The 22,192-nt window shown below is 36.1% G+C and overlaps 2 protein-coding genes across 4 annotated transcripts in view; one reads left to right on the top strand and one right to left on the bottom strand.

Annotated features, from left to right (window-relative positions):
* LOC140146849 (uncharacterized) overlaps positions 1-12,555 on the bottom strand; it is a 40,826-nt gene extending 28,271 nt beyond the window's left edge. Inside the window, exons 1-2 of one of the 2 annotated variants that reach the window (XM_072168736.1) lie at positions 12,241-12,555; positions 5,955-10,611 (exon numbers count right to left, since the gene is read on the bottom strand). In XM_072168736.1, coding sequence (XP_072024837.1) covers positions 7,468-9,876 — 2,409 coding nt within the window. In that variant the 5' untranslated portion in view covers positions 9,877-10,611; positions 12,241-12,555 and the 3' untranslated portion in view covers positions 5,955-7,467. Of the gene's footprint in view, positions 1-5,954; positions 10,612-12,240 lie in introns of those variants that run through there. The other variant, XM_072168739.1, reaches the window with a different exon arrangement.
* The window catches only part of LOC140146851 (bifunctional polynucleotide phosphatase/kinase-like), a 30,351-nt gene extending 10,408 nt beyond the window's left edge, over positions 1-19,943 (top strand). Inside the window, exons 9-16 of one of the 2 annotated variants that reach the window (XM_072168741.1) lie at positions 1,785-1,905; positions 2,221-2,288; positions 3,880-3,972; positions 13,602-13,698; positions 15,603-15,664; positions 16,515-16,624; positions 17,467-17,926; positions 19,169-19,943. In XM_072168741.1, the coding sequence (XP_072024842.1) occupies positions 1,785-1,905; positions 2,221-2,288; positions 3,880-3,972; positions 13,602-13,698; positions 15,603-15,664; positions 16,515-16,624; positions 17,467-17,926; positions 19,169-19,360 (1,203 nt within the window). In that variant the 3' untranslated portion in view covers positions 19,361-19,943. Of the gene's footprint in view, positions 1-1,784; positions 1,906-2,220; positions 2,289-3,879; positions 3,973-13,601; positions 13,699-15,602; positions 15,665-16,514; positions 16,625-17,466; positions 18,020-19,168 lie in introns of both variants that reach the window. The other variant, XM_072168740.1, reaches the window with a different exon arrangement.
* Positions 19,944-22,192: the final 2,249 nt, after the last annotated feature.

The raw sequence follows: 22,192 nt of genomic DNA, 5'->3' as shown, positions 1-22,192 counted from the left end.
CAAAAAGATTTTCAGGACCTTTATAGATTCCTCACATTATTTACTACTCCTGCTGGTAGATTTGTGAGTTCCCCTTCTCTGGATTACTTTAGGAAATTATATTTGCAGTAGAAAGCATGAAAAGGGCATACAATACCGGGACACGATAATCAACTTTAGGTGCCGAATTCGGAACCAACTACGATGTGAATACCAGTAACGTTGCCTCTGGATAACGCTGTGCATTGGTATTTTATATTCTCACAAAACTTTATGAGAATCCAATCAGATTCATGTAACAAGCTACGAATCTGAAGGCCTCATGGTACACTCTGAATTCATTGTATCATTATTTATATTTTAAAGTGGTACGGTATGGTGTACCGGAGGGGGGGTAGGCCTATATCATAATATCCGGTAGACTGTTAGTGTTCAATGGCAAGTTAGTAGGCCTATAGGCCTACATTAGACAAAATTAGACAAATTAAACAAAAACTTGTTTAGGGGGTCAAAATTAGACAAAAACTTGTTTAGGGGGTCAAATTTTTGGGGAAAGCGCGCTAAAAACTTGCTTAGGGGGTCATTTTGCTCACAAAGGAAAACTTGTTTAGGGGGTGTTCGAAAAAAAATTTGGTCACGCATGCGTACACTCTCATATGTGACGTGTCATGTCAAAAGGAGACACTTTTGGGCAGGATCGTAAACGGAGAAATAGCCAAAAATCTGCCCCGGGGGTGATTTTTTCACAGTTTGGGTTTGTTGCGAATGTGTGATGTTATTAATGTTAACAATATTTTCTGATAGTTTCAGACCGGAATATAACTGGCATCTTGTATTTTTTGAGATATATTTCAAGGTAATTCCTATTCTCAACATTGTCAATAATATTTGTAAAGGCCGATATCTCAATTTCCAATTTCATAATACCATAACTTACGAACTCAATATCTTCGCTTAGGCATGTCCGATTTCATTGGAGAAAACGGTGTTGTGGAGCAAAATATCTCTATATTTAAGATATGTAAAATCTCAAAATTGATAACCTGCCCAAAAGTGTCTCTTTTGACATGACCGTCACATATTTGAGTGCCCTCCCTCCCCGGGATGGCTTCCTTAAGGTCTGTTCATACTCTGCCGCAATTGCATTGCGGTGTTGTGCATTATTGCCAATATATCAATTAGGCAATAGAAACAAATTAGTTCGATCGAAAGATCGAACGTCGATGCTTAATCGATCCTTATTATTTATGAAATCAATTAATTAACTGTTGTTAATTGTGATAACATATGAATATTTGCCTGTATTGGTATTAACCAATATAAATTTAGCATTAATTCTGGTTAATTAGTTGTTATTTCATTAATAACAGCATCGAAGCAGCATCGACGGTCGATCCAAAGATCGAACAAATTTGTTTCTGGTGCCTTACTTTTTGCTGAAACTCGTCGCATTTCCAAGTTACATTGTATTTAACTTTATTGCGATAATGCAATGCAGTAGTTTGCAGTGCAGCAACACCCCGTTTTGCAGAGCAATTGCGGCATAGTATGAACGGACGTTTAGTCCATCTCTCAAAACTAACATCTCTCAAGATAACCATTGCTGAATAAGAACAGAGGGTGCTGCAAGTTATCAAAGGTCTATGACCTGATCATCACAGCACACTTCAGGAAAGCGAGACTGGGTCATTCTGCTGATGAACGCTGCAGTAGCAAAAGTTGAAAACAGCTCTGTATTTGTTTTGACATCAAAGAATTTCAAAAAATTTTCAACACTGCTTTAATTTTGAAAACTATTTTGACAGGTTCTGATGTCAACAGGCCCTGGTTTATACAGAAAACCTGCAATTGGCATGTGGGATTATTTACTTAGTGGTGGTAATGATGGCATCTCAGTGGATACAGTTACTTCCTTCTTTGTTGGAGGTAAGTAATGAAATATTTGTTCACAGGTTGATAGTTCGATGGGTCATTGGGCAATAGAAACAAATTGATTGAATTTTGTTAATTGTGATGATTTTAGGGATCGAGCAAACGGACATATGAAAATTTTGAGAGAAAAATCAGGACTCAAGCTAGATAACCTGGAGCATGTCCATTTAAGCATTTAAACACATAGAAGTACTTTGAAATGTACATGTATGCGTTCTTTCACAGGGAGCCAGTGGAGTTGCTTTAAAAGTATGTTCAGTCATATATACCATACAATGTTTAATAAATACTTGTACGTGTTGTTTACAGATGCAGCAGGAAGGCCAGTAGACTGGCAACCAAAGAAGAAGAAAGATTTCTCATGTAGTGATAGATTGGTAAGGATTTGTTTGTTATGATACACTATTCAAATGGGTACCGGCATTCTTAAATGCTGGGAAGGTAACAGACTCGCTGTGGAGGAGGTGTAGCGATCCCCCTATAGCAACATTACATGGAGGAGTCTGGCCCAGTCACCAACGAAAGAGAGATGGGCACTCCGATCACTGTTTATACAGGATCGTCTCCTTTACCTTTACCTTATACACTATTCTTTGATTCACCTCCAATTCAGTAGTGACCCCAAAGCTTTCTCGCAATTGCGCTGCAAGCGTGCCAACAATCCTTCCTTGTACACGTGCATGTTCACTCCGCGCGATTAACTTTACGCATATGATTCGATCCTGTGACCAGCAAATTACGCACTAAAGTCACTACCGAACTTGAGGTGAACCAAAGAACAGGACATGAATCCGCATCTGGCAGCTTAGGAGCCACTTGCTGTGCAGTGCCGCATTCAAAACAGCGCACAGCTATATCTAAATAGCTACCTTGAGTCACCGGCACTAGCTTTGAAGTTTAGTGTGTTCTGCGTTAGCTTAGCGTTACTTGGTGTGTGTACATACTTTTACGCACGCGACCAATGTGCTGCACATGTACACACAAGAAACCATAAAGCTAACACCGCACGCACCAAGCTTGTGCCGATGATTCGAGGTAGATATACAGACTATAGTAAGTGCAAAAAGATATACTTTTGTACCTTGATTAATCAAGAAATGATGTCCAATGAGAGCCCTCCTATAATGGGATGTAAGTTCAATGATAGAATGTACATTTTATTTTGGAAAAAAGTTTATATAGGCCTAAATCTCTTCATATGATTTGATTTGATTGATCAAAATCACATAAAATACATAGCATATAACACACATAGAAATATAAAGACTGTAACCAAGGATTGCCCAAATATCTGACTTTATGCTTAAATACATTGGAGTCCTTAAAAAAATAAACTACATTGACCATAATATATACAAAAATATTATGCAAACCAGAAAGCAAGTAGCCTATAGTTTGATCAGCTCGTAATATAGGCAGGAAATATTAGGCTTTTACCACTACGCCGAAAAGTAGACCTAGGAGTGCTTTTAGTTGACCTGCTTGGTCTATATTTTGTGTGTTAAAGAAAGTAAATAAAATCTAGGACTAGAAACTAATAATTTGGGGAGATGTCAAAGAACATTCTCAAAATAAAATATTTTGATATTAATCTGCTATAAGGCCCGCTGATTACGAGCTGATCCAAGTACATGTATATGTTACTGAATATTGTTTCCTCATCAAGAGTACTTTTGACTGACTTCAGGCGCTGTCAGTTGTTGTTGAGTTGATACTCTGACCTATATCCTACATTCCTGGCGAAATTTGTTGCCAAACCAGCATTGTTGTTAAAAGCATACACTCGGCAGAGATAAGTGTGTGATATGTTATTCATTTCTGCATAATATTTGAAATGTACAGATTTTTGTATGCTCTTAGTTTTACATGAAAGTATATACTTTGATCATTCCTGCAACAAACATTATTAGTAACACATCAATATTTTAAATAAAACTTAAAATGTTCTATTTTTTGTTTTCTTTATAGTTTGCATTGAATATTGGTTTGAGGTTCTTTACACCAGAAGAGTACTTCCTCGGGCACAAGAAGGCAAAGTTCAGCTTGCCAACCTTTGACCCTGTAAGTATGTATTGTATTGAATATTGGTTCAAAGTTTTTTTACACCAAAAGAGTACCTTCTTGAGCACAAGAGGGTGGAGTTCAGCTTGCCAACCTAATTGTACCCTGTAAATATTTCCTTGGGAACAAGAAGGCAAAGTTCAATTTGCTAACCTTTGACCCAGTAAATATTTCCTTGGGAACAAGAAGGCAAAGTTCAATTTGCTAACCTTTGACCCAGTAAGTATTTCCATGGACACAAAAGGCATAGTTCAAATTGCTCAACTTTGACCCTGTATGTGTTACCAATAGGGGTACAACTTTAAAATCTGTACCGCTATCAGTTTTACTTTTATAACTTGGTTAATATCCCTGCATCATTTGCCATCACTGATTTGCTCAAATCAAAGAAAACATCCTTGAGGTCAGTATGGTCAACTTTCTTTTCAAAATTGACCCTCGTTTTGTCTATAATGTTTTGTTTCTTATTGATTTACCATGTACTTACTGATAAAAAAGTGCAAGGTTTAGATTACAAAGTTGACTTTGTCTGTCAATTTTTTTCCATATAGTTTTTTCCATTATATCAGTCTAAGCGGCACCTAGGGTGGAGAGAATTCCTTACCCCAAACTTGAGGTTTCCCCTCAGATGCACTAATCAGAACAAAAAATTGCCAAAAATTCAACCTAGGACCAATTTATCAAACTTATTCCGTGATGTGGCCTCTATATATGGCTGTGACAATTCTGAGTAAAATTAACCCTAATTCATGGTCCCCTGAAATATTATTGTGAGCGATATTGCAAGAAATTGCTTGATTGTTATATTCAAAAATAGCCAAAAGAGTTGGCTTATTGAGCAGTATATAGATAGTTTTCACTGTACTCTATCAAAAAGGACTTTTGGCTGGTTTTACTACCATTTTGATTGTTGGAAACTAAGATTTTCAAACATTTTTAGGCCATATTTTGCCTTAAAATAACACAAATTTCCATAAAATTATGTAAATAGTCCAAATCAAACAATTCCTTTTTTATTTGTATGTAAGCACACATTACTTTATTAAAAACAACAAAAATATGCAAAATCGATGCACTCACACACTTCAAAAAATGTCAATCAAAACATATTTTTGTAATTGTGGCTATGAGTTCATTAAATATTCATGAGCTCATTTGCATATTATTTACATTATGAATTAACTTGTTTTTCTAGAAGCTTGAACTTGAAGCTCTCCATTGATACTGGTTTTTACCCACCCAATAACACTATCAACACAGTAGTCATTATAATCCATTCCAGCTCCAGTAACACCTCATTATTTACTTCTGATTTACCTTTGGATGCATTGAAATATAAGAATTACGGTAATATTTTACTTTACTAAAATCAATATAACATGGCTGTAGTGCTACTTTTCATGTCCCTCCATTTGTCTAATCCTACACAAGACACTATGCATGAGGTGTCACTGGACTTGGAATAGATAATAGTCAGTGATGACTCTCCACATCACTCATTAGACCCCTTTTGCCTGGTCATATAATGATATATAGAGTTTCTTACATTTAATTATATTAGCTAATTCAGCTAATTCAGAATAGTGCATTTAACTGGGTGTCACAATTTTAGACATGAATAAGATGAATTGCATTTAAAGTCTTGCCAATATATTTGATAAATAAGCTTATAGTGTTGCTAATTATTCCTCAGATCAAAGGGAAACCTCAGGTGACCTAATCAAGGAATACATATATATTTTGTCAAAAAAAAGCACAGAAATGTTTAAGAGTCTGATATTCAACACTTGGTCTCAAATTGCCCAACACTTAAACTATTTTCGATTTTTTTTCAACAATTTTTTTCCAAAATGTTTTTTTTTTTTCCAGCATTTTTTCCTAATTTTTTTATCGAAAAAATTTTTATTTTCAAATTTGTTTAAAAACTTAATATTCAAATTTGAATTTCAATGAAGAACAAAATAATGATAAAATTTGATGGATTTTAGAACAAAATAATAATAAATTTGGTGGAGTTTTTACCCAAAGATCTTTTGAGGTCAACTTGTAAGTAGGTTGTGGTTGTTTGTGTGTCTGTCCATCTACAATGTTGTAATCTCATATGAACAGTTAAAATCATATTGCAATCAAACTTGGGTCATAGCTGTACTATGGGAACCCTCATCTATTGGTGGTGTGCAAGGTCATATACTGAGGTCAAAGGTTTTTTGAGGTCAACTTGTAAATAGGCTGAAAATACAAAATCTGGTAACACATGAACAGTTGTCAGTTCACATGCACTTCAACCAAACTTGAGCCAAAGCTGCATTGTGGGAGCTTTCATGTAATGGCAGTGTTCAATGTCAAATGCTGAGGTCAAAGGTAATTTGAGGTGAACTTGGTAAAATTGGCTGAAAATTAAAAAAGGGTAAAACAATGCACAGAAATGTTTCACATGAATATTTACTATATGTGTAGTGATCACTACTCATATCCCAATTCAGAACCACTTAGGCAAACATCGAGCCTGGTTCAGAACTACTGATCACGATCGGTGCATCTACATCAAAGTAATATTGATCAAATAATGATCAAAATGTACAGGACTACAGCATTGTCTCCATTTCATTGTAACCGTTTGGGTATGCTTGATCTAGATAATGCTTTGACACACGATCTACAGTAGCATATAGAAATGGATTGATTACAGAATTGATTGGTAAAGCAAATGCTGTTATCCATGGAATCCATTCAGGGGGAAGTTCCTTTACTCCAGTCTGTGCTAGAATACCCAAGGTCGCAATAGGAAGCCAACACATGAGGTCAGTCAATGCGATGGCAGCCATCTTAATAGCCATTTTGAAATCAGTTTTAAGCAACGCAAATCCTGATTTCCAGATATTTATGAATAGGAGTATGTAACATATTGCAATCATCACACATAACAGGAAATTAAGTCCAAGAAAAAGAGCAATTGAGAAAAAGTTTGCTATTTGTGAGTCAATTTCTGTAAATGATTGTAACCGGAGATGTTCATCTGGTCTGTTGAAGGTGTAAGATATTGTAATGTCTTCATAAGTTTTTCTGTATATTTTACTTCTTACTAATGGCAACCCAATGCATACATCAAATTGATATAAGTCATCATCGTTGAAGGTCGCAGTTACAATGCTTAATGCAAGAGCAGTAATCCAAGCAAATGTTGCCAGCAGAACTTGCATCCTTTTACCAAAAAGCTTATGTGTTATGACGATTTTTCTAAATGCCCACAGTCTATCCACAGCTATGAGGGTTAGGAAAAGAAGGGATGCTTCACTTGATAAGACTGATAGAAATCCAGCTACCTTGCATAACACACTGTTTCTCCAAAGTTTAGCGTAAGAAGGAAAGTACTCGTTATAGTAATGATCAACTGATGCAATAATTAACAAATACAGACCCATAAGTAAATCTGCCAGAGCTAAATTTGTGATGAAAACAATTTGCTTCACTTCTTTTTTATTTGCTGGCTTAGACCTAATCTTTTGACAACCCCAAATAAAAAACTAATGTGTTTGCAAACAAAGCAGAAAAGCCAAAAATCCATGTACAGAATTTAACTCCTGTAGAGGGAAGAAGCTGCTTGCATGTCAAGTACAGAGATTTTTCATTTCTTGGAACACATTGAGACCGATTTGATGGATCTAGAAAGCAGCATGTGGCAAGGTTGTCCACACTGAGGTAGCTATTTTTCTGCAGAGATAATCTTGTGAATGAAGTTTTAGTTACCCTTTTTAAATCATTTTGTTCAAGAGCTAGATATTTCAGTTTTGTCAAACCAAACAGGGATCTGCTGTGTATTTGATTAAATTTATTATCACTTAGGTCCAGAACTTTCAAATCTGTCAAATTTGCAAACTGATATGGATAAAGGATGTTAATTTTGTTTTCATTAAGTGTTAATAGCTCTAATGGCATTCCATTAGATAGGTAGAAAACATCTTCTGGTATTTCAGTTAAGTTGTTGGCACTAAGGAAGAGTTCTTTTAAGCTTGTGAGATCTTCAAATAGAGTAGGAGGTGATGTTGTATTAAGCATGTTATAACTCATGAATAGATTGCCCAAATTGTGACCTGATGGTAATGATTCAATACTATTGTTACTCAGATATAGTATTTTTAACTTTGTCAACCCATAAAAAAGGTCAACTTCGATAATCTTCAATTTGTTGTTATTCAACCTAAGCTCTTGCAATAATTGCAGATCTCTGAATACACCTGATGGTAATGATTCAATGCTATTGTAATGCAGATATAATTTCTGTAACTTTGTCAACCCATAGAAAAGGTCTGTTTGAATCATCTTCAGTTTGTTGTTATGCAGACCAAGCTCTTGCAATAATTGCAGATCTCTGAATACACCTGGTGGTAATGATTCAATGTTATTGTCGTTCAGATCTAATATCTGTATCTTGATCAACACATAGAAAAGGTCATTTTCAATCTTCTTTAGTGCATTGTTCTCTAACCAAAGCTCTTGCAGTGACTGCAAATCTCTGAATACACCTGATGGTAATGATTCAATGTTATTGCCACCAATATCTAATATCTGTAACTGTGTCAACCCATAGAAAAGGTCAATTTCAATCATCTTTAGTTTGTTGTTAAACAGCTCAAGCACTTGCAATAATTGCAGATCTCTGAATACACCTGATGGTAATGTTTCAATGCTATTGTCGCTCAGGTGTAATAGCTCTAACATAGTCAATCCACAAAAAAGGTCAGTAATAATAATGGTCAATTTGTTGTTTTGCAGCCCAAGCTCTTGCAATAACTTCAGATCTCTGAATACACCTGATGGTAATGATTGAATGCTATTGTCACTCAGAGCTAATACCTCTAAATTTGTCAACCCATAAAAAAGGTCACTTTCAATCATCTTCAGTTTGTTGTTATGTAGACTAAGCACTTGCAATAATTGCAGATCTCTGAATACACCTGATGCTAATACTTCAATGCTATTGTAATGCAGACATAATGTCTCTAACTTTGTCAACACATAGAAAAGGTCACTTTGAATCATCTTCAGTTTGTTGTTGTCTAGCCAAAGCTCTTGCAATAACTGCAGATCTATGAATACACCAGATGGTAATGCTTCAATGTTATTGGTGCCCAGATCTAATATTTTTAAGTTTGTCAAATTCTTGAAAAGTTCAATATGTATTTTTGCTATTATATTATTATATAAGTTTAGGTGTTGTAAACTATGAAGATGACTGAATATATCATTTGGAATGAAAACTATGTCATTGTTTGATAGGATTAGTGATATCAATGTGGATGAATCTTCAAATATTGTTTGGTTCGGGGGAGAAACTCGATTGTTATCAAATGACATGCAAATCAAATTGTTTGGAAGAGCTATCGGAAAACTCGAGAAATTGTTTGAGGAAAGATCCAACAAAAGCAGTTCACTGGGAAGGTTTTCAATTTGGGTTAAATTGCAATCAGTTATTGACAAGACTTGTAAGCTTTCCATGTCAGAAAATATGTCTGGTTCTACTTCTTTGATAGTATTATTACCTAAATACAGTACTTGTACACTTACTAAACCATCGAGCCAACTATGGGAGATATACATTAACTTATTTGCATTTAAGAGTAACTGTTTTAATGTATATACATGTAAGAATGATTCTGCTTCTATATATGCGATTTTGTTAAAAGACAAATCCAGTGTATGGATGTGTCGTAAACCTTGAAAAATACCTGGTCCAATAGTGCTAATCTTATTATGACTCAGCAACAAAATGATAACATCCGTCAGATTGAAGGTGTTGGGTTCTACTTGAGTAACTTGTCTATTGGAGAGGTCAATTGCTGTTGAGTTCATGAGAATTATATCAGGAGGTTGATATACTAGCAGAGTGTTTTTGTTAGAAGGCATATCCGGGCAATTGGTGATAAACAACTGGAAGTTTAGGGAACAAAAACAGCCAATTGGACATGATGGGAATTCAGCCAAAAGTATGTCATCTGGAAGGCCAAGGTCAAATCTAGGTAGTTCTTCTTGTTTAAACCGTGGATCGCCTGTTAAAGTTATCTTGAGAGATGGATTGTACTCTTCTAGTTCAAAATATGGAAATGGATAATATGGAATGTGAAAAATATCATCAAAGATCTGGACATTTTCACATTGATGGAAACTAATATTTTTGACTCCCAGAGATGAGCTGGATCAAGCAATACATATCCATTCAGTGGTGAAATACCCTCCTGTATTTCCACTGTAGACTAAGCTCTCATGTTAATATACATGGTGCTACAATTAACAGCTATTGTGCATTGCTCTTGAGAAGATCCAATCCAGCCAAAAGATTGATTGAAGCATTCTTCTCCTGCTTCCTGCAGAGTGAAGTAGTCATAAATAGACCATGAGGACAAATGAAGAACATTCACCATAATTCCTTGGTGATTGGATGAGGATACAGTAAAGTTACAAGTTTCATTCGCATGCGTTTGAATTGTAATTGTATCATTCTGCCGGAGAATGAAGTCCTGCTGTTGACATCTAGCAGTGTCCTTGGTTTCTTCAGATGTTGCGTCTTCTATGCAGATCATTCCAAGCATAAACAAAACAAGGCACTGATAAGATCGGACTGTCTTCATCATGATATGAGAGCTGTATGTCATGAACACAAACCAGGAAATATTATTATGCAATTTTGAACCCACAAAAACATGGATCTAATTTCCTTGAATTAAAACATTATTCTAATTTGAAAGGAAAGATTGCTCAGTCTTAATCCTTTAGTTCAACCTAACTGGGAATAAAAATTAGAATCCTGTGTTCCATTAATTTTTTTTTAAATTGACCGAAAATATAGAGTGCTACACTACCGTAAATGACACTTTTGAGATTTGAGACGTTGACGAATTATGGAAGGCCATATAAAAACACACATTTTAAACCAGGTTTTAAATTTCAAAATTGCTTAAAATTATTTTTGAATTAATAAAAATAAAATATTGTAAGTGCAATCAAGCTTCAAAATAAGCAGGCACCCAGGAGCCATTTACCCATGGTCATAACATTTTGGCTGCTGGTCCACACCAAAATCATATGAACCAGGCTCTACATTTTTTTTTTTTCAAATAGAGCCTGGTAGTTAAAGCAGGTTTTGTATTTAATGTGTACAGTTGAAATTTAAATACTCTTAGCTGTTTAAAAATGGCTCCTGGTTCACTAGATAATCACAGGACCAGGAGCTGCTTTTCCAAATGTGTGGCTGCTGGTGCAGATCTGCTTATTTTGAGCCATGAGTGCAATGCAATTTTAGTATTGCCTGTTAGACTATCGTCCACTGGTGGACACCAAGCTGGCAAAGTGCATATAGTTCCCCATGGCTGGTAATAGAGACAATAAATCTGGTGTTTTTATTTTTAGATTTTGTTATAAATCGTGAGAAATAACATTAGGGCAAAAGGTGTAAGTCCCTATTTTTTTTGAGGGGGGGCACTTATTTAAATACGTGGTGAGAACGGGTTTACACTACATTAATTTTTGTTTCATACATTCATATTTTTCATTCATATTTTTTCTTAAGGGGCATTTGTGATCCACAATCTCCTACTCCCCCACATTTCATCAAAAAATATCTTGCAGATTAATTTGCTTGACAAAAATATCAAATTTGTATTTAAGTTATGTTAACAGAACAAAATTACAACACAGTGGCATATGGAGCAGTCTAATGCACATATTAGGTATAACTTGCAAATGAAAATCGAAATCAACCAAAACTTTGGGAATGTCTACTGCAAAATGTCATAAAAAGAGGATGGTAGAATCACAAAATACTCCATAATACATATACTGTATACATAAATCTGTAGAAAACTTGAGAGTTAAATTAAAAACAGTAAGACTGTTTTATCATGAAATTTAATCACACAGAAATTACCACATTTTGAAATATCTTTTACATGTACAACACAGCAAAGTATATGTGACACGATCTGGTCCATGGGCGCCATGAAGGAGGCATTTTTGATAATCGAGTTACTGTAATTATTACAATATACATACAATAGGCTATCATTTACTGAAAACACCAAAGGTCTAGCATACTTGGTTCTAAAGTTATGAAGTTTTTTGATGTTGATTTTCTTATGTATTTTATTGTTTTTTAATTTATATTTTTACCTTTATCTAATTTTCAAATTTGCCGCCTTTGGCCCCCGTGGACCAGATCGTGTCACATATTGGGATATTTCTTTCAGCTGCTGTGGTTTTACAATGTAATATTACCTTTCAATGACAAAGTTGCAAGTTGCTTGATATCTCACGATCACAGGTAACAGGAAGATAATAAAACAGTTATTTGGATCAAGTACTACAGTCCAATAGCGTGTGTGTCTCCAATAGGTAGTCTAGATGTTAAACCAACGCTTTATATGCACTACATAATGTCGGCACCAATTGTCATCAAATTAACGAAAAACTTAGTCAGGGTTGCAAACATATCATTTGCTTCTGAACCACAGTGTAATTGTTTGTGGTGTAAAGACGAATACTCAGCAACAAATCAGGTTCAGATTTGCAAGTTTATTGTCCACAATACAGTACAATTTATATGAATTGTAAAACTCACTCCACATTTGTGATTATATACAATACAGTCACCTTGAACCCAGATAATACAATGGTAAATCATGGAATGGTATCACAGCGAACTGAATTCCCACTGATTCTTTTCAATTCCAATCACAATGGAACGCTCACTACCACCTACACACAGATTGAGGATTAGAGCCAGAAAACCCTATCTGCAATAGCTGCCCCACATATATTTGGAACATTTCTGTATTATCTATTGTACGCAATCTGAAATTATGACATCTGGCAGCTATTGGAGATTTTTGTCCTAAACCCCGGAATGGAAGAGTTCAGTTGTAAAATGAGATATATGCCATGGTGTACTGCCCTATTGTGTTATTTTGTTATTTTTAATCATTCATTTTGTGTGCTATTCTGCATTTGTATTTGAGCTTACATATATGTGGCGCAGGACGTCAAAAGGGCCACTTGGCAGGTGAAGTCAATTTTGAGTTCAATATTTCAGCTGTTCAAGCATTTTGCAAGCTTTAAGTTACACCTCATTTGCTAAACTTGATTAAGGCATTCATTTCTATACATGAAAAATCATCCCAAATATTGCAAGTCACTGTTGCAAATATATATCATTTGCTTTTGAACCATAAAAAATGTCAAGATAAATACCCAGCATCAAATGCAGACATAGTAATAGTTGCCTAAAAATTTAGGTGAACAAAGCGAGGAGCAATATTCTTCATGACTGCCCCCCCCCCCGACCTTCTCAAAACATGGATCCGCTTCTGCCTGGTAATCCCACCATTTTGCAAAAGATAAAAATAAAAGTGACCCTTCTGGCCGGGGGCTGGGGCTGGAGTTGGAATTTTGTTTTGCAATTTATGTGGTGTTCAAAATACCCCCCTCCAAGATATTGTAATATTCCCCTTTTTCTTTAGAGGAGGGGCCCTGGGCCTGTGACCCCGATCTACCACCCTGCTACCCAGTTTAGAGCATTACCACTGGAAGGTCTACCCATTGATTGCTAATATTTCAAATTCAATGTTGAAATTTTTCAGAGGAGAGTTAACACCGATGCACCATTACTTAACCCTTCAACTGCTGAACTACCTTCATCAAAGCAAGAAGTTCTCCTCTTGGTGGGCTACCCTGCTTGTAAGTGCATATCAGTATTCATTTTATTTTAAGTGTTACCGAAATTGTTGACTATCAAGGTACAGTTAATTGGCTTACCAGGTTGTGGTGAATGACTCATTAGCAGCTCAATATTTAACTACTCCAAAAAAGAACCAAATACCAGATATTTGGGTGGTTTTACCAACATTCGGACACAAATCACCCAATTGGGCACTCTGCATGATGATAAAACTTCTGGTACCTACTGACCAATCAATGAATGGTAACAGAACCTATTGTTATTGCAGTTTGCATCTTCAGATATTTAAAAACCTTCATAAGTTGGTAAAATAAAAGGATAATGTGTCAAAATCTCTGCTATTGCCAGACACTCACAAAAGTAGCTCAAATTTAGGCAAGTAGCAACACAATGTTTGGAGGTGCAGCAGTGAATTTTAAGTAGCCAAATTCAGGGCCTACATTGTGTTGTTGGCGTTACTATATCCTGCATTTCTTTTCTTGAAAGAATGATCTACTCCACTGCTCTCTCTGAGGGACTTAATATGGAAAGTCCTCTAATTTTCTTGCAGGATTTTCTAGACTAATTTTGCACTCTGTGTTGGTTTAAGCTCATTGATCTGGGCTATTCCAGTTGAAATCCATACACTCCCTATGGAAGACATGACTTTAATCTGCCACACACAAGGAGTGTGAATTTCAAATGGAGTCACTCATTCAGGTAACCTCATTTGAAAATCACACCTTCTCTAGTGGAAGATTAAGGTCATGTCTTTCAGGTATGGATTTCAAATGGAATGGCCCAATTATAAACTGGACAAGAATTGAATCAACAGACTTGAAAGATCAGAGAGGTGGTATGGATAATATGGAGGGCAAAATGATATTCAATTGAGATTTAGGCTGTAAACATGATTACCTTCATGACTCAGGGCTGTTTGGAAGGGTGCTTGATTTTGAACCGGGGAGGGATGTGTGGCTAGTATTCCAAAAACTGTACTCATCAAGATATGAAAAGTGTATTACCTTTATGATTGTAGGTATATCATTGAAACATAAACTTACAACTTTAGTAGCCAGTTAGATATATCAGTTACAGGTCGATAGTCAGTTAAGTCACTGGTCTGAAAACCCAATTAGGGTCATGGTTATAAAAAATAATCTTTACCCCATCCTTTAACCTAAGCCCTATTCCTAACCCTAATTATAATCCTAAGCCTAACTCCTAACTCCAAACACTGACCTTAACCCCAAACTAATGCAAACAACTATTCTTAACCCTAACCCTAATCCTATCCTTAAATGCCCTAAACCCTTATGCCCTTAATCCTTTTCAGACTAATGAGCCTTCTTACAAGCAGATTTCACATCACCAAATAATGTCTCTTGTGTCATTCCGTCCTGATCTGCGGTGTTTTTACATTTCGGTAAAAGTTACCCACCTATAAATCAATATTAAAAACCAAAAAAATTGTGCAGATTTTGGGAAAAATTTGTGCCAGGTAATAAATGTAGGCTTGAATCTAAGCATCTGCCAAGATTGGAAAAGATTCTGGGCTTTTATTCAGATTTTTCATGTATTTCTCAAACCGGCTGCTTCTAGGTAAAATCACAAGTGCTTCTATTTTGAAAATTGGGTGAAAAAAGTGTATTGCATTCGTGGTCCGGTAGCTCGAAAATTCAATGGTCACCAATATATTTAATTTAGTTTGTTTACTTGCTTGTTTGTTTGTCAGTCAGGAAAACATCACTTTGAAAAATTGAGTCGCTTCTTAAGGTAGGTAGAGCCATTTGAATAGAGGCCATTTTGTACACAAAGTATAGGGAAATTTATTACTATGTGCACCCAGCAGGCTGTTCCTGTTATTACACCAGATGAGTCAGTTGTCTAATGTGAGATGTTGTCTTATGTTTACCATTTACAGCTGGTAAAAGCACATTTGTTGAGCAGCATCTTCTACCACACAACTATGTACATGTTAATAGGGTAAGTACACACCCCAAAGCAAAGCATACATCAGCGTTTGCTTCATTGCTACAGGACCAACTTTCGTAGCCTGTGAAATTTCATGTTCCATTTTGCTCAAAGGATATATATGTACAGTAATTTTACCAGCCAAATATTATTTCTATTTTGATACCCTTAAATTAAAAACCAAACAGAGCCTTTCAAATCTAAAGTTCACAAGTTCTATTCAAGAAGAAGGGTGAACAATATCCATTGCCTGTGTATGAAGACAGCTATTCTAACTGCTCAATGGAATAAATGACAATAATTGCTTTAAATACCGGTATACACCAGGCACAAAAAGAAACTTGTCAGTTATATTCATCCTTGCTGTTAAATAACTTGATAATTTTGGATTATTCTGAAATATACATTTTGTTAATTGGACTTTTCTTTCTCATTTGACACCCTGTTCGTGAACATTGAGCAAGAATTGACCAAGATATGCGCCTTCAAACTCTCAAACCCCAAAATGAAAAGTTGCAATTTTAACGATTCAATTGTGCCTGTTACGCTGTGTGCTTTATTGATTGGCCCGTGGTGCTTGTGTGCAATACAACGATGCGTTCCCATTGAAAATCGTTGAAAATGCAACTTTTGATTTTGGGGTTTGAGGCTTTGGAGGCATATCTTGGTCAATTCTTGTTCGCTTTTCACGAACAGGGTGTCAAATGAGAAAGCAAAGTCCAATTAACAAAATGTATATTTCAGAATAATCCAAAATTATCAAGTTATTGAACAGCAAGGAAGAATATAACTGACGAGTTTCTTTTTGTGCCTGGTGTATAATACAAGTAATATAATAAATCCACATTTTATTCATTTTCAGGATAAAATGGGCACATGGCAGAAATGTGTGTCAGCAAGCAATGCAGCCTTGAACAGAGGCAAAAGTGTCGTTGTAGATAACACTAACCCAGATATGGAGGCAAGACAAAGGTAAAGTGTGTGTTAGCAAGGAAATGCTCCACAGATTGACCATCCCTGGTTTATAGCAATGGCAAATGTTGTGTTTTTGCAAATTGCAAATGTTGTCTTTTTGTATCAAACTGATGGTGAAGTGGAGCTTCATATATTTGTACCATGTTAACTATAACATAGTCATGCAGTTTCCTCCTTCAACAAAATTGTAGGTTTTTTCGTTTCTACATGTGTCTCTTTTTCCACATTGCAGGCAATAAATATCAAACAGTCATAATTGGCGGTCATATCAAATCATCCCCAAGTCAACAAGGTTCTAGAAAGTTCTCTCATTGTTAATTGTTGGTGATACATACCTATACAAAATACAATGCCTGGTAACCCACCACTTGAACAGGATTTAGCTAAAGCAAACAAAGACCAGAGCTATTGCCATCTAAGGTAGAAGCTTATTTATCCTCTTCAACAATAGGATTATTGATTGGTGTTTGACTATAAAATGAGATAGATGTCGCGCCAGCTAGAGATACCGATGAATATGACCTTCATGTACATTTTACACTGTAACTCCGAGTACAATTTAGGGAATTTACGGCTCATTCATGCTGTACGGTCACATATCGAAGGCTCGTTGCAACACTACCTAATCCCTATTTCTGGCAAAACTGAGATTTTGGAACCAATAAATAAGACTTATATACAAATATTGTAATAGAAGAAACACACTAATTGTATGGGGATTACATTCTTTTTTCTCTTTTTTGCAGATATATTGAGTGTGCCAAGAGGGCCAAAGTGAGGTGTAGATGTTTTGTATTCAATGTCACGCTAGAACAAGCCAAACATAATGAAAGGGTAAGATATATTGAGTGTGCCAAGAGGGCCAAAGTGAGGTGTAGATGTTTTGTATTCAATGTCACACTAGAACAAGCCAAACATAATGAAAGGGTAAGATATATTGAGTGTGCCAAGAGGGCCAAAGTGAGGTGTAGATGTTTTGTATTCAATGTCACACTAGAACAAGCCAAACATAATGAAAGGGTAAGATATATTGAGTGTGCCAAGAGGGCCAAAGTGAGGTGTAGATGTTTTGTATTCAATGTCACGCTAGAACAAGCCAAACATAATGAAAGGGTAAGATATATTGAGTGTGCCAAGAGGGCCAAAGTGAGGTGTAGATGTTTTGTATTCAATGTCACACTAGAACAAGCCAAACATAATGAAAGGGTAAGATATATTGAGTGTGCCAAGAGGGCCAAAGTGAGGTGTAGATGTTTTGTATTCAATGTCACACTAGAACAAGCCAAACATAATGAAAGGGTAAGATATATTGAGTGTGCCAAGAGGGCCAAAGTGAGGTGTAGATGTTTTGTATTCAATGTCACGCTAGAACAAGCCAAACATAATGAAAGGGTAAGAATGTTTAGGTTACAAACTGCATAACCTGTTCAAAGAAAGTGATAAAACAGTGCATGTGTGTTTTTCTCTTGTGACATACTGTCACATACAAGAAGTGTTTCATTAATTAAATTTAGGGGCTGGTTATTAAATTAATAAATATCATAGGCACACTGTAATGTACGTACTGTGATATGTACATCACATACACATTTGTGTAACCATTTTGATCTTGTGTTTTAATTTTTATTCAAATCTTTGTTCAAAATCAAATTCAAAATACAACACCTAAAGCCTTTATTTTTGTAGGGCATATTAGTTTATTAAAGTACTTTACAATCATGTAAAAATCAAAATTTTGATCTAGTTTTCAGCATAGTGGTAAAAGCCTAACAATGCTGCCTATTTATTAATGATCAAACTATACTGCATAATTCTGTTTAATTGGGATAGAGAGCATTAAACTTAACAACATCTGCATTACAAATACCTAAAGCATTGTGGAACGGTTCTGGCAGGTTCTGGACACGTTGCACTCTGATCTATCGGGGTAATTGACCTTTTTGGTAAGTCCCATAATTCCTTGCGGTTAGATCCGAGATGTTGTCATTTGACATCACGCAGGTGCCCACATTGTTTAGTAAACATTGTTACTTGCAAGTCAGTGTGATGTCAAATGACAACATCCCGGGTTGAACTGCAAGGAATCATAGGATTTACCAAAAGAGTCACTTGCTGTAATTATTATTCATTCATTTATTATTCAGGCATGAGATTTTTCAGCTGATCAGCTGAATTCAGCGTTTTTGACTATGCAAATTTATACATTTTTTTTTTAATTTTCAGTCCAATTTTGGGTCATATTTGCCAATTTCATGCTGTTTTTCAGTTGTTTTTTTATACTTCAGCTTTTTTCAAGCAAAGCCACTCTCCTGCCTGATTATTGTAATAATGTTATTAAATATTTTAAATACATGATCTGTGAGATAACCATGTTTGTTTTTGTTTTTTTGTTAAAACTTAATTTGAAACAACTTTTTGTACACACAAAAATAATTTTCACCGATAAGTCAGAGTTCAACGTGTCTCAAAATTGCAAAAACTGTTCTACAATGAATTGCAAATTTTAATGTCGTTTTGTCTTATTTTCTTTGTCTGTTTCAGTTTCGTCAAATGACCGACTCTGGGAAAAACCATGCCACCATAAAAGACATGGTGTTCTATGGCTACAGGAATAAGTACATTGAGCCATCTATGAAAGAGGGATTTGATGAAGTGGCTAAGGTCAATTTTATACCAAAATTTGATAATGAAAAAGACAGGCAGCTCTATACTATGTTTCTTATGGAGAAGTAGACCTCAGGAGCAAAGCTGCATACTGTAGAATTACAAGCATATGTGGCTCTATAATTGGTATTTTTTGATTAAAGAGATGAAAAGCAGACACCCTCCACAAAACATTACAAGATTGGTTTTACAATAATACATGTTTGTACAGCTGCCTGTATCAGTAATACAGTTGCTCGACTCCAAACAAAGATTTTGTGGAGGGTGTCTGCCCTTCGTCTCTTTCATCAAAAAACAAATATTCATATAAAGGAACATTTGCTTGTAAATGTAATTCTACAGTAGTATATTAAAGCCAAAACGTGTAATCACAAAGTCAATTTTGTATACCATGTTTCTAATGGAGAAGTAGATATCAGAAAGAGTAAAGCAGCAATGTATAAGCTAAATATGAGTTATCATAAGGTCAGCTGTGTACCAAAAATTGAAAATGAGACCTTTCCAGGCATCTTGATATCATGTTTCTTATAGTACATGGTGTTACGTAACCCAGTGCAAAATTTGCTACACTAGTGGAACCAATGCTTTTTAGCTTCTGAATACCTCTACGAACCAAACCTGAGTTGGTTCCATTTTTTTCGAATGTGTCTTCAGCGGCCATTTTGAAATTCAAAATGGCCACTATTTTTAGCCTTTTTAAGTCGTATTTGTCCCGAAAACGCATAAAGTCATATTTTTCTTAATGGTTATTTATACTTTTGATTGTCAAAATCCACTAAGAACATGATTAGGATCATTTTCTAGAATCCAAGATGGCTGCCAAATCCAAAATGGCCGTCAATTTGTCTAAAATGGTCTGCCATCTATAAGGACATTGATTTCTTTCCTTTTTCCTGAATATTTTCGCTACTTATGTTTCTGAGAATCCACTGAGAACTAAAAACTTAATTTGGACCATTTTCTCCAATCCAAGATGGCCTCTAAATCCAAAATGGCTGCCTTTTATTAAAATATGGCATACCGCTTTTGGCAATTACTATCATTGAGAGTAAAATACATGTATCTCATTTCTGTCAGATATGGATATTAAAATGATTCTAAACATCTTAAAGTAGTGCAACAACATTGTTTAAGGAGAATATAGGTGCATTCCACCTTTCAAAATGGCCGCCAAAGTGTTTGAAATTGGCTATGATTAATTTCAACTTTAGACATTTATGATAGAGTTGACCTTGAGGCATCTAAATGCCTAGTTGTCATCAATACTCATCATCTATGTTATCAGTATTTTCAAGTTCCTCAGTGCACAGAGCTGTATTGGTACACTCTTCATCTGCTCCACAAGCACATGCTTCTGTACAAGTCAGCTCAGAATAATAGTGTCGTCTGCAGGAACATCTTCTGGAGCATTTGCTTATTCCACATCCGCACCTAACAAGCTCGACAACAGACTCGGGAGCTATTGCAATGTCTGACAGGATAGGTACTGGAATGTTATCTGCATCACTCGACCATCCTAGCTTGAATGGGTCTGGAATATTTTGATGTACCACAAGGTCTTGACTCCAAACATTCTGCATATGCGCCTGCAGAATGTGTTGATACCATGTACCAGAAGTTGCAGGGATTTTATCAATCCCCCTGGTTGGCTCTTGAAGCATTTCAGTCTCAGTTTTTTTCCTTCTGTTGTCACCTCTTCCCATAAGTATGGTTGTCTGAAGACCAAGAACCGTGAGTCTTCGAAGAGCAAGGACCATAACATCTGTATCTTGGGTCATGATATGGACATTCTTTTCAGCTTCAGAGATCTCTGCTGCATGTAGCATGTTAGAGTGTCTGCTTCCTCTTGTGTACTAACACCTGTCGATGGCTGCAAAACTTTGTATGTCAGGTAGATTGTGACGGAGTCCTTAGTTTTATTGTTATAGCCAAAAATAGCTTTGAGTCATGGATGGGGGTTGTGTCACGCACCAGAAGTTGCAGGGATTTTATCAATCCCCCTGGTTGGCTCTTGAAGCATTTCCATCTCAGTTTTTCAGCTGTGTTGGCCTGTAGGTCTTCTTTTGTGCCCATGAGTCTGCACAAAAACCTCTCACAGCCTGAAACAACACTTTGAGAAGGCATTTCTGCATCACCAAGTTGACTCAGTGCTGTGAGTTCTTCAGGTGTTGCTTCTAACCAGTGAAGGCCTTGAAAGCAGTCTTCTTGCCTATACCTCTGATATGTCCACATGTGTCACATCCTGTTAAACAATGAAATCCCGGAAGCGCTGCTGATGTCCCAAGACGGATATGTATTGGTTTCAGCAAGAGTTTCCTTCTGTTGTCACCTCTTCCCATAAGCATGTTTGTCTGAATGATGTTCGTCTGATTATATCTTTGATTGAGTTTTCTCTACCATAATTATCAAATATGACATGGCAACCTTTATAGTCACTATAACACGTCTGCATGTGAAAAGCAACACAAATTATGTTCAGCCATCGACAGGTGTTAGTACACAAGAGGAAGCAGACACTATAATCATGCTACATGCAGCTAGCAGAGATCTCTCAAGCTGGAAAGAATGTCCATATCATAACCCAAGATACAGATGTTATGGTCCTTGCTCTTGAAGACTCACGGTTCTTGGTCTTATGGGAACAGGTGACAACAGAAGGAAAATCTTGCTGAAACCAATACATATCCGTCTTGGGACATCAAAAGCAGCAGCGCTTCCGAGATTTCATTGTTTAACAGGATGCGACACATGTGGATATATCAGAGGTGTAGGCAAAAAGACTGCCTTCAAGGCCTTCACTGAAGCAACACCTGAAGAACTCACAGCACTGAGTCAACTTGGTGATGCAGAAATTCCTTCTTAATGTGTTGTTTCAGGCTGTGAGAGGTTTTTGTGCAGGCA

Source organism: Amphiura filiformis, chromosome 2 (assembly GCF_039555335.1).
Source record: "Amphiura filiformis chromosome 2, Afil_fr2py, whole genome shotgun sequence".
In the NCBI taxonomy this organism is placed as follows: domain Eukaryota; kingdom Metazoa; phylum Echinodermata; class Ophiuroidea; order Amphilepidida; family Amphiuridae; genus Amphiura; species Amphiura filiformis.
Note: the sequence above shows the minus strand (reverse complement) of the source record. Positions and strands in the feature narration are given on the sequence as shown.